This window comes from Rhinatrema bivittatum, chromosome 8 (assembly GCF_901001135.1).
Source record: "Rhinatrema bivittatum chromosome 8, aRhiBiv1.1, whole genome shotgun sequence".
Classification (NCBI taxonomy): Eukaryota; Metazoa; Chordata; class Amphibia; order Gymnophiona; family Rhinatrematidae; genus Rhinatrema; species Rhinatrema bivittatum.
Genome location: NC_042622.1, coordinates 99,008,247 through 99,020,649, shown reverse-complemented (window position 1 = coordinate 99,020,649; position 12,403 = coordinate 99,008,247). Strand labels below are relative to the sequence as shown.

Genomic DNA, 12,403 nt, shown 5'->3' with positions numbered 1-12,403 from the left:
TCGCTAGTAGACCTGCATCCATTAGCAGAAAATTTCCTTCTTTTGGAGACTCCTTTGGCAGCCTGTCCATATACCCCTAGGGCTCTTGATGAGGCTAGCACATTGCACCTAGGAGCAGATCTTTGCAGACCAGCGTCCATGGTAAAAAGGAGAGGCCCTGCTGGGCTGACAGATCAAGGGGTATTCCCAAAACAACAGAACAGGTCTAATCCCTCTGGATTCCAACTCTAGATATCTCCTCCCACACTCAGAACCTCAGACTTATACATAGAAAACAGCTCCCCTAGCGTCACTTCTTAAAGATATATACAACCAAGATTCATCCTGTTCTGAACAAGCCCCCCACCTCCCCTCATGAATAATAATAGTAATGGTTGCGTGAGAAATTGGGGAAAAGTTTAAAGATAAGAACTACTGGTGGCATGGGGCCAGAATTTTGGACCTGGGCCACATGAATATCCTGAGAACCCATCTGGCTGTGGGGTCACCAGGACAGGTTTGGGAAGCCTGGTGTTAAATGAATGCATTTTGCATCGGTCCCATCAGAATTAGGATTGCTAACTAGTTTCAGGACAGACTGAACCAGTTCTGATTTTACTCCCACTGCAGACAGGGACTTGTGATGCTGCATTTCATAGGGAAATCAGAACTATAAGTCCATACATGCAGCAGGGCAAAACTGGGACTGGATTTATTTTATCTGATTTTTTTTATATTCCGCTTTTCGGCATGTCGGATCAGATTACATTCAGGTACAGCCTGTCCTGACAAAAATGCAACCAGTTGGCAGAGTTGCAGAAATATGTGGCAGCCCTTCAGAATTTACTTCTGGTGAGAGACTAAACCTCTAGTGTTATCAAACAGGAGGCTACAGTCAAGTGTTAAAGGAGTGATCCATTCATGAAATGATTCCTGTGCCACTGAGATCATCCTCAAGGTCATTCATTGCCTATATCTGAGGTTAGAAGTCCAAGAGAAAAGGCAAAAGAATCTGCGAAGAGGAAATTAGGTTTAAGTACAGCCTCCTGGCAAAAGACCCTATCCCTTGCAAAAAATGGAATTTAAAAAGTTATTTAAAAGATAAACAAACCAACCATAAAACTGTGAGTCCAAGCAGGTTTCTACTAACAGCTGATGCCTGTTGGAACTCAGAGCTGAATTGCTGGCAGAAAGTTTCCATTTTGTGAGTGAATGACATTTAGTTTGCTCCAGATTATTTGTCCCTTATGTGTGTCTTAACTAGGTCATAAACTCCATGGAGCAGGGACAGTGTTGCATGTGTATCTGTACAGGGCAGTGTATGTCAAGTAACGCTACAGAAATAAGTAGTACTGGTTGTAGAAGTAATAATTAATGCCTATTGTACAAGGAAAACTTTGAAACAAGTCCCTACTAAAAGAGTTGCACTAATTTTTGTAGTTTTCCACTCTACAGTGCATCATCTGATAGCTGACAGTGTAGCTTTTAGTTATTGTTTCCCACTGAACACTGAGCTATAGAATAAACAGAATTACTGAATGTCTTGACGACCGCCTTGTGATGGAAGTGAGTTATTATTCCTGCCCATTTGCTGGCTGGAGGCAGCCAGGCTTTGGCTGGACTGTGCTGTCCAGCAAAGCCTGGTGTATTAACCCAAACTCCCCTGGCCAGCATCCATTAGGTCAGCATTATTGAACTTTCTTACAGATGTTGGCCGAGGCTTCTAACAGATGTTGCTTCCTGAATGAGAAAGCCTATAGTGAGAGTCGATACATAGTACCCTAGAAAGAGAAATGAGAATTGCTTTACAAGCTGAACGGTCTGTGCTGTCTTGCACCTGATTTACTGAGTTTTGCCATCTTGTTCTGTACCTACTGGACAATCCTCGATGGATGTGACCCCCATTTTCTGAAAAGAATCTGAGCCAGAGGTTGTTATTCTGAAATAAGTTTACAGCAGTTTTCTCAGGATGTCGCTTGTGTATCATTTTAGTTTTCTTCTCTTTGTTATTGCTTATAGGGAAGCTATGGTCTTTTAGGAGTCATTTTTTTGTGTAAATGCATTTTATTGTACACTTTGAACAACAGTGCTATCACAATAACACACAGGACAAACAGTCATCATCAAAACATCATAATTATGTTTACTCTCATCTGACCAAACAGCAAAACATTGATTCCTTACATTTTGGATGCTAGGCCAAAGCAAACTCATCTATAGGTTTCAGATCTTGTACAGACTTAAAAAATATCTTTGCTGGGACAATCATGAATGGAGCATACTGAAATCTCAGCTGATATCTGTATCTTGCAGCTGGTGTTCCAGGAGAGGAACCAAAGTGTATCAACTGCTCGGGAAAGACGTCCAGTCTTCTGAATGAAATTCTCATATGTGGAAAATGTGGTTTAGGTAAGGCAAGCACAAGGGCTAACATATGGTTCTTATGCCATAATCTGCTACCGGGATGGGACTCAAATCACAGGAGGCCCTAGAGCTCTGGCATGGCGCCAAAGGGTGCAATCAAGATAGTGCAAAAGCCCAAAGAGAGCACAAAGCAACTCAGCGACAGGAGGCTGGGATCCAGTTGTTGCAGAGTTAAATTAGGGCGGGAGGAGTGGGAGAAAGGGAGGAGTTAACAGTAGGCCAGGATTTGGTGGGGAGGGGATTTTCCTTTTACAGTTTACATTTTCTTGTCAAAAGCATCAAGATGGAATGATTGGTTGGCCCTCCAGGACTTTATTGCTTTAAGCAGTGCAAATATTGATAGCAGTGTTTGCTTTAATAGTTGTTTTTTTTTTTTTCTGGTTGGGAAGTAAAAAGAGACTTAGTACATTCCACATGCAGGAATGTGAACTTTTGAAAGCTCGTAGCAGGGTGATGCCTGCAAGCCAGGAATTTTTAGGTGCAAGAAAGTAGGAAAATGGTGACAGTTTGGGAAACTGGGAACTCCGGTATGAAAAGGACTTGAGATGGCCGTGTTTTACACTCTCTCTTCCTGCATGCACTCTGAGCTAAGCTTTTCTTTCACAGGTTATCATCAGCAGTGCCACCTCCCCACTGTAGAGGACAGCAGCAAAAATCCCTTGCGGCCATGGTTTTGTAGACGATGCATTTTTGCACTGGCTGTTAGAGTAAGGATATAATTTTTTTTTTTTTTTTAAAGGCTTTAATGAAATGTGCATCTGCCCACAATGCATAGGAGAATTGTCTGCGCCAGGAGCTTTCTGTTTGATTGGTTTAACTTTGCCTTCTGCAAATCACATAATTGTGGCATAAGCAAGTGATCAGTAGCAGCCACCCCAAGGCCTCATAGAAAAGCTGGAGAAAGACGTTCAAATGATTTATTCAGCAACACAAGAAGCATGTTTGTTCTTTCTATCTTGTTATGAAAACCAGATTATGCCATTTTCACAGAGCATAGCAGGTAATTAATGATAGTACATATTGGGGTGTGGAGTACAGGTTTTCCATGGTTGAGTTCTGAAGCCTGAGGAGAGACATTAGATCCATGAATTTAGGTTGCTGGGCTTCTACCCATGTCGCCAGGCCCACAACAAATTCTAGGCATTTTGCTTTCAAAATGAATATTAACATTTAATCCTGATCCTTTATTACTTGTTGGTCAGCTGCTTCTGGTGAATTGCCATTGAAGTGATAACACTGATCCCATTGGGCATTGATAAAGACACTGTACCATTGGTTAGTGCCTTGTAATGTGTTAACTGAGCAGGGGAGGACTTTAAGGCAGTCACATGCTGCTTTCTGACAAATCACAATGCTTGATTATTATGATGGTTTTAAATTGAACATTTTCATCAACTTGGTGTTCTGAATTTCTGCAGAAAGGAGGTGCCTTAAAGAAAGGGGCAATAGCCAAGACGTTGCAGCTTGTCAAAATGGTGCTGCCATATGATCCAAAAGAGATTGGATGGGATTCGTCACACAGAACGAACCAGCAGCAGTGCTACTGCTACTGCGGAGGACCTGGAGAGTAAGGCATAGAGAAGGGGTTTCATTCATTGGGTTTCCAATAAAAAAATTAAAAAGCATTTTACAATTTTAGTTGCTATATAAAAAAAAGCTACAGTTTTTAAAAATTTAAAACTAAAAAAGAGAAGGTATTTTGGAAGTTTTTAACCCACTACTTGGCCACATGCTTGGCAATATTATAGCCCCAATCATTACTGAGCATGCTGTAAGATCATGCATGCTGTTGGCATTGTCTCTTATTAAACAAGACAATCACCTTGCGTATGTCCAAACAGGTCTAGTGGTCCAATGTGCCAGCTGTGACACTGCTGCCTGGGAAGAGATATTAGCAATACCACATGCTATCATTTTTTTCCCTCCTGTCTTGCTTCTATTTGTGTTTGTTATAATAAACACTATTACATTTGTAGAAAAAAATAAAATAAAAACTCAAAATGAAGGTCCATACAAATAATGTATCCCATCTAAATTCCTTAATTTCTTTGAAGGGTAAGAAAATAAATTGAGACAATAATCCGAACTGGAAAGGCATTAGGAATGATTCTGGTAACAGCTCTGTTACTGTTACTATCCTTGTAACTTCAGGCCAATTGAGTGGCATGGATTCTTCGAGTGATTCTGTGATTTCTTTTCTCCCCTCTTCGTAGGTGGTACCTGAAGATGCTGCAGTGCTACCAATGTAGGCAGTGGTTTCATGAGGCCTGTATACAGTGCCTTAACGAGCCAATGATGTTTGGAGACAGGTACTGTTAAAGACATAATGAGCTTCTCATCGGGTCTGTTAGGTATTCCATGGAAAGCTGTGCACCAAGGGTGAGCGGCAGTCACTTACGGCTGTAGTGGTAGGGGGATTCAGGCTATCAGTGCTTTAACACGGTTGCCTTTAACTGCTGTTTCATGGTGCTGATGGGATTATTGCGGTTGCGAATTATTGGGAGCATGATTAAAAAAACAATTATTTTTGTTCTGCATGGGATTTAATGTTGTTAGGCTGAGCTGAGATTCTCAGCATGAGGGGTTTTCTCCTAGCAAAAGCTCACAGTACCGGCTGTAGGCTAATTGGCATCCTGTGTGAAAACTGAAATTAGCACCTCCCTCCCCCACCACAGGACTTCCTCTTTCTGCAGAGGCAGTGGCTCCAGCACAGTATATTCATCTCTTCCCTCACCCTCAGTCCAGAACCGGTGTCCCTTCTGCCCTGCTCATTCCCCTTCCCCACAGTGCCCTCTCTTCCCTCTAGCATCCTCTTCTTTTCTGCCCAAAAGTATCTCCCTCTTTTTCTCGCTTCCCCTTTTCCTCTACGCTGATCCTTCACCTACCACCACAGGCAGAAGCCTCCTTCCTCCAGTACAGCATTCCTGAGTCTTCTGCTTTCTGATCTCTTAAGGAAATGTGCAAGAGGGAGGGGGCAGTGGCACCCTCTTGATGATAGGTCTCTGTGCAGCTGCACGAGTTGCACACCTCAGAAGCCAGCCCTGGGACCAAATATCTCAAGCTAATTGAACTGAGTGCAGTGTAGCGCATTCTTTGCTAAGGGCTCATCAGACATGAACAGGTGAAATATTATTCGTGTGCTAGTCTGCCCCAGCCATGCAATCAGAAATCTCTCCAATTATTAGATTTCTTCTAAGTTGCAAGTGTAATAATTTGGGAAGTCTCGCCTGAACAATTACTGCAGCTTAAAAGAAATCTAAAAATTGGAGGGCTGTTTTTTATTATGTGGCCGGGGCAGACTAACAATATTCCCCATGATCATTCCCGGAGAGCCCTTAGAAATGAACAAGCTTCTACTGAGCATCCCCGTTCTTGCACTTGGTTCATCTTGCCTGAGATATTTGCACTCACTTTAATAGGTTGGCACTCTTTCACTGTGAACTTTGGCACCTTTTGGCTGTAATAGCAAACACTGAGTCCTACTGGTTTATTGGCTTCTTTTCACTACCATGTGTGCGTGGTTGAGAGACCCATGTGCCCTTGTGCACACATACACACACTAATGTACAATGTGGTTCTGTGGAAATATCTTTCTTTCAGTCACTATAGAAATGATGGTGCATTACATGCAGGCTAGATTGTGGACAATTTGGGGAGTCTGCATTGACCTGAAGAGCTTGGGCTCAGTTGACCCAGACTGGAGGAGGTGGGGCTGCATACGCAGCCGGTTGGAACAAAGGTCTCCCTGCTTTAATAGATGGTCCCATGAGGCTTCCCCGGTGGCAGAAGCATTCTGAGCATTCCTTAGCATTCCTGACAGATTGCCATGTAGAGGGATGGGGAGTTCTGCCTAAGCGGCACATTTGTAGCTTTAACCCCTTCTTGTCAAGAGGAGGGAATGCCCAGTAGGCCTCATGCTGCCTTGGTGCCAGGGCAGTGCAGAAAGATTATTATTTGGAAAGATTTTAGAAGAAAGTCGTAGGATCTCAAATACTGCAGCAAATAGTATGTCATAGGAGACAAAAACCCTCGTTTTTAAAAAAAAACATGAGTTCCCTGTATGTACCCTGATCAGTCCAGACTCCTGGGTTTTGCCTCTCTTCCAGCGGATGGAGACAGAGAAAGTTTCACTGACACTGGCATATAACCTGATGTGCCACCCGCAGTCCCTCATGATGGTGGCAGGGCAAAACCTGCAGTCGGAGGAAAAGTTTAAAAAAAGAAAGAAGAAAGAAAGCAAGCAAGAATAGGAGTGGAGAAGTACCTCCCAGCAAGCTGGCAGGTCCTGGTGGGACCATCCCTCCTGGTTTTGAGGTGGATGAGCAGGGGGTTTAGGAACCCTTGTTTGGCTCAGCCCCTAGCACCGTTGGGCGTGGACAATGTGTGGTGCCAGTTCCCTCCCCCCCTAGGAGGATGCCTGGAGCCTGCTGTTAATCTTCAAAAAGCTGGCCTGTTAAATTTTTACTATTAAAGTTTAAAAAAAAAAAAAAGAAGAAAAAGAATGCAGAAAATGTAGTTTTCTCTTGGCTTCTGCGTTGGGGCACTCAGCTTGCGTGGCGGAATGGGAAGCAGGTGGACCGGCATGGTCATTTTTGATTTGCTTACTCGGCATCCTCTCAGCAGCGGTGTCAGCATGTGTTGGGAGCCATGCCACACCGCAGCCTCTGTTTAATGTGCGGGGAGATGTTAGGGTCCCCGCCTGTAGAGGACCCCGGCCGGGTCCCCTCATTACCGGGAGACCCGCACTGATCTCTGTTGTCTCTCCCTGGCTGCGGCTGCGACCTGCTCTTGCAGCGATCCCACGCCACCGATGCGTCGCTCTGGGCCTGTTTACCTAGGTGCGCGCCTGCGCCACGCTGCCAGACTTAAAGGCCCAGCAGCGGGAAAAGTCTCCACGGCGCGTGGTCATGACATCAGATGCCTTGGGTACTTAAACCCGGCCTTGCCTTGTCTACCTCGCCTCAGCAAGGGGTCCTGCTCCGTGAGAGTATGTTCCAGTGTGATTCCTGTTCCAGCGCTCCTGCCTGATTCCTGTTCCAGCATCCCTGCCTGCTCCTTGCCTTCCTGCTCCTTGCCCTGCCAGTCTGTCTTCCGCTGCCTGACCTCCGCCTGGTATTCTGACTCTGAGTGACCTCTGCCTGCCTGACCACTGCCTGGTAATCTGACTCTGAGTGACTTCTGCCTGCCCAGACCTCCAGCCTGTTTCTTCGTCTTCACCCTGCCTGCTGCCTGCCCTGACCTCCAGACTGTTCGTGACTCCCCTTGTTCTCCGTCCGCCTTGGCTCCAGCCAGTCCGATGCCGCCTCTGCCTCCTCCTCAGGACTCACTCTATGAGAGGCCCCCGCCTAAGTCCTGCTGGCCCCGGTACCCAAGGGCTCCACCTGCAGGGAACGAGGGCTGATATAGGTGAAGCTCCTGTGGGGCCTTCCTCGCTTGTTCCTCCTCTCGCCAACAAGAGCCACCAGGGGCCCTCTCCTGGCGGAAGTACCAACCTTATTGCGGTTCAAGGGTCCACTTCCCTTACAGGAGACATGCGGCACACTCAGACCACCTTTCTTCCAGCTGCCTCTCTGGGGGAGAGGGCAGCTCAGGAGCACCAGTGAAGGTACTGGGCCGCTGCGAGGACCATGGGTGAGGCCGATGCTGAGGCTGGCCCCTTCCCAGTGCACGTGGGTATGTCACTGGGAAGGGGCCAGCCTTCCCAGTGCCTTTTTTGCTTGAAGTGGTGGCTGATGCTGCAAGGGGAGAGGAAGCTCTTCCCCCACAACTGTCCCCAGTTGGTAGAAGACCCGCAGAGACTCAGGGGGCTCAGGAACCTCTGACTGGGGATGATGAGGACCTTCTGAGGGGAGGATCCTGAGGACTCAGCAAGTTTTTGCCTCGGACTTTGTACTTTGGCTTCACAAAGTATATCTGGCCAGGAAAGAGGCAGGATGCTGTTTTCCCTTGTGTGAGGAGCCTCAGGGACCGCATCCTTTCAAATGGCCCAGAATGGCATGGACTAGAGCAGCTACTAGGGTTCAGTGAGTCCTATGTCAGCCTGAACATTTAGAAGACACGGGTGACCCTTCAGGAGAGTTAGAAGTCAGGGAGCCTCTGGGAGAGGACCCTCCGGTACTGGACTCTTTTCCAGACCATCCAGGCTTGGATGAGGGGCGAGAGCAAGCCCCGACAGTGGATGGGGATGATCCCAAGGTGGTTCATTTTTTCCACAGGGAAGAGTTGCGATCCTTGATTCCATATGTGCTAAAGGGGCTGGAAATCAAGGAAACGCGAGAAGATTCTGATCATGAGGAGGTGGATCCAGTTATGGAGGGCTTAAGCAGTCTGACGAAGGCCTTATCCTTTGCATGAGTCGGTAAAGAAGCTAGTGTTCCAGGAGTGGGGACTCCCGAACCCAGTCTGAAGTTAGCATAGCTATGGCCAAGCTGTATCCGTTACCAGGGACTGGAGGACATTTGGAGTTGTTGCAGCTACCAAAGATGGATGCCTCAGTGGCAGCTGTTACAAAGAAAACTATTTCTGTGACTGGTTCGGCAGTGCTGAAGGACATGAAAAACAGGAAGTTGGAGGTCCAGCTCAAAAAGATTTTTGAATTGTCTGCCCTGGGCATTTGAACTGCGGTGTGCAGCACTTTTATGCTTCGGGCTAGTCCTTGCTGGGTTCAGCACTTGCAGTCTGGTAAATAGGCCGAGTGGCTGGAAAGCATTGTCAGTGTCAGAGGCCATACAGGCCAAGTGGCTGGAATCCATGGTGGTCTTTGTAGTGGATGCCTTATATGTCATCATCTGAATGTCCTCCAGGACTATGATGTCAGCAGTCTCAGCCAGGCAGCTCCTTTGGTTGAGGAACTGGCCAGCGGATGTTTGGTCTAAATCTCAACTAGGGATGTTGCTTTTTAAGAAGAGACTTGGAGGAGCTGGTAAACCTGCTGAACAACAACAGAGGACATAGATTGCTGGAGGACAAGCTGAAGAGCGGCAAAGGGTCTTCTTCCGTGCGTCCTTGCCTTGGGGTGAATATGCGGTTTCAGCAAAGTCGGGCTTCAGAAGGGGGCCAGAGACAAGGCGCCGGAAAGAAGGTACCAGTCCTCTCGAGGCCAAAAGCCAGCCAGAGCCATGGAGCGTCAGGTTCCAAGACCACCCAATGATGCAAGGCAGGCCCATTCCTCAGTCCCAGTTAATGGGAATCGGTTGACTCTTTTCTTCAAGGCATAGGCCAAGATTACGTCGAATTGATGGGTCCTAAGTGTGATAAACAAGGCTATGCTTTAGAATTTTCATGCTTGCCAAAAGATTTGTTCATGGTGACTCATTGCGCATATGCAAACGGGGCAGGTGGGTCGGGAGACCATTAACCGTCTATGGATGCTGGGTGCCATTGTTCCCATTCCCGTGGGGGAGCGGGGGACAGTAAGGTACTCCATTTACTTTGTGGTTCCAAAGAAAGGAGGGACCTTCTGCCTGATCCTGGATCTGGAAAAAGTGAACGTGGCTCTGAGTTCCTTATTTTCAGATGGAGACTTTACGTTCAGTGATTGCGCCGGTGCACAAGGGGGGTTTCTGGCGTCTCTCGTTGTGATCAAAGCTTACTTGCACATAGCAATTTGACTGGAACATCAATGGTTTTTGAGGTTCATGATTCTCATGGCGCATTTTCAGTCTTTTTGCCCTGCCCTTCGGTTTGGCGATGGCCCCAATAGCTTATACCATGGTGATGGTTGTGGTGGCAGCTTCTTTCAAGAGGGAGGGCATTTTGGTTTACCCATATCTAGACAATTGGCTTTTTCGGGCAAAGTCAGTTGGCTTATCCGGGCAAAGTCAGAAGATTTGTGCAAACAGATGGTGGTCTAAGGTCTCTGGGTTGAATTGTAAATCTGTCCATGAGTCAGCTAGATCCTTCCCAGGTGTTGGAGTTTCTGGGGGCACATTTCGACACCAAGATCAGGAGAATTTGAGGCTTGTTGGAGATTGTAGTTCCCAGGGTCTGGGATGACTTGCAGTTCTCAGTTCCATGGCTTCCATGTGAGAACTGGTTCCATGGGTGTTTGCTCATATGAGTCATTTGCAGAGTGTGTTGCTTTCCCAGTGGGATCCATTGTCAAAACAGTTTTATCTGCCATTGCCTCGGATGGAGGTAGCAAGATCCAGTCTCTCTTGGTAGCTGGGTCAAGACCATCTAACTTGGGGTGTTCCCTGGGAAGTTCCGAACTGGACGGTAGTCACAACTGACACCAGCCTTTCTGGATGGGGGGCTGTGTGTCAGAATCAATCGGCACAGGGCCGGTGGTCGCTGGAAGAGTCGCCGGGGCCCATCAATTGTTTAAAGACAAGGGCAGTGTGCCTTGCATTGAGAGCTTTTCTTCCTCTTCTACGAGGACAGCCAGTGAAATTTTTATTGGCCGATGTCAACTGCAGTGACCTACATTAACTGACTGGGGTTACCAAGAGTCAGGCGATGACTCTGGAGGCCCAGGAATTGGTTTGCTGGGTGGAACAGAATCTAGAGTTGTTGTTGGCCTCTCCCATAGCCAGGATAGACAACGTTCAGGTGCATTTTCTAAGTCATCATCAGCTGGATCCCAGGGAGTGGGAGTTGGAGGAAGCGAAGCAGCTTATCCGTCTCAGTTGGGGCGTCCCCTGTTTAGACTTGATGGCAACTCAGAACAATGCCAAGGCTCTGCGATTCTTCAGTTGCAGAAAGGAGCATGGAGCAGAGGGAGTCGAAGTATTGGTGTTCCCATGACCATTTTTCCACTGTGGCCGTTGGTGGATAAGGTACTCAGGCGAATAGAGGTTCATCCAGGAGAGGTGATTGTGGTGGTCCCGGAGTGGGTTTTTTTGTAGCCTTGGGTTGCAGATTTAGTCAATCTTGTGGTGGCCGGACCACTGCGCCTTGCTCATCTGCCAAATCTCTTGCGCCATGGTCCTGTTTTTTCGGATCAGGCAGCTCGCCTCTGTCTCATGGCTTGCTTTTTGAGAGGTAGCATCTGAGGGCCAAAGGATATCTCGCAGATGTCATCTCCACCCCGTTACAAGTTGGGAAGACCTCAACGTCCTTGGCTTATGTGAGGGTATAGAGATTCTTTGAAGCATAGTGCGTAGAGCAGGGGGTTGATCCAATTGAGTGTCAGTCATGCACATTTTGTCTTTTTTGCAACAGGGACTAGTTGGTTTTTAACTCCCTTAGAGCTCAGCTGCTTAGAGACAAGGTCCAGGTGGTGGCCTTGGCTGCACATCTGGATGTGGTATGTTTTCTCTGTGGGGGCCCTAGGTGCAGAAATTGTGCCCCCCCCCCTCCTGGAGGCTTAACTTGGTTCTCAAGGGGTTATGCTTGGCTCTATCTGAACCAATCCAAAGAGCGACTATGAAGGATTTCGGAGTTACAGGCTCTTTCATGAAGGGATCCTTTGCTTAGGAGTATGGATGATGGAATCTCTTTGCGTACAGTCCCTTCCTTCCTTCCGAAGTTGGTCTTGTCCTTTCATTTGAATCATTCGGTGGAACCACCAGCCTTTATGGCTCTGGATGCAAGGGTGCCTCTCACGAGAGAGAGTTGAGACTTTTGGATGTGAACCGGGCGTTGCTTTGGTATCTGAAGGTCACTAATGGTTCCTGAGGGATTGAGAGCTCACTCTACTCGATCACAAGTGGCATCCTGGGCCGAATGTCAGCATGTGTCGCTGCAAGAGATTTGTAGTGCGGCTACATGGAAGTCATTGTACACTTTTGCCAGATATTATCGTTTGGGCTTTGGGGAAAATGCACTTTGAGCAGCACTCTCACAGTCCCACCCTGTTTAGGGAAGCTTTGGTACATCCCAGGAGTCTGGACTGATCTGGGTGCTTACAGGGAAAAGAAAATTGGTTCTTACCTGCTAATTTTCATTCCTGTAATACCACAGATCAGTCCAGAGCCCTGTCCACTTGGGGTGAAGAGGATTGGAAAGTCCACTCAATCTGTTATTGTATATATTTATTTATTTATTTATTTATTGGTTT

The 12,403-nt window shown here is 47.0% G+C and overlaps 1 protein-coding gene across 7 annotated transcripts in view; it reads left to right on the top strand.

The window, feature by feature from the left end:
* The window catches only part of PHF19 (PHD finger protein 19), a 67,746-nt gene that overhangs the window by 16,614 nt on the left and 38,729 nt on the right, over window positions 1-12,403 (top strand). For all 7 annotated transcript variants that reach the window (XR_003858086.1, XM_029611122.1, XM_029611120.1 and 4 more), the window contains 4 exons: window positions 2,293-2,388; window positions 3,010-3,110; window positions 3,822-3,970; window positions 4,617-4,712. Coding sequence is in view for 6 of the 7 variants with exons in the window: in XM_029611122.1 (XP_029466982.1) it covers window positions 2,293-2,388; window positions 3,010-3,110; window positions 3,822-3,970; window positions 4,617-4,712 (442 nt within the window). In the remaining variant the exon portion in view is untranslated. The remainder of the gene's footprint in view (window positions 1-2,292; window positions 2,389-3,009; window positions 3,111-3,821; window positions 3,971-4,616; window positions 4,713-12,403) is intronic.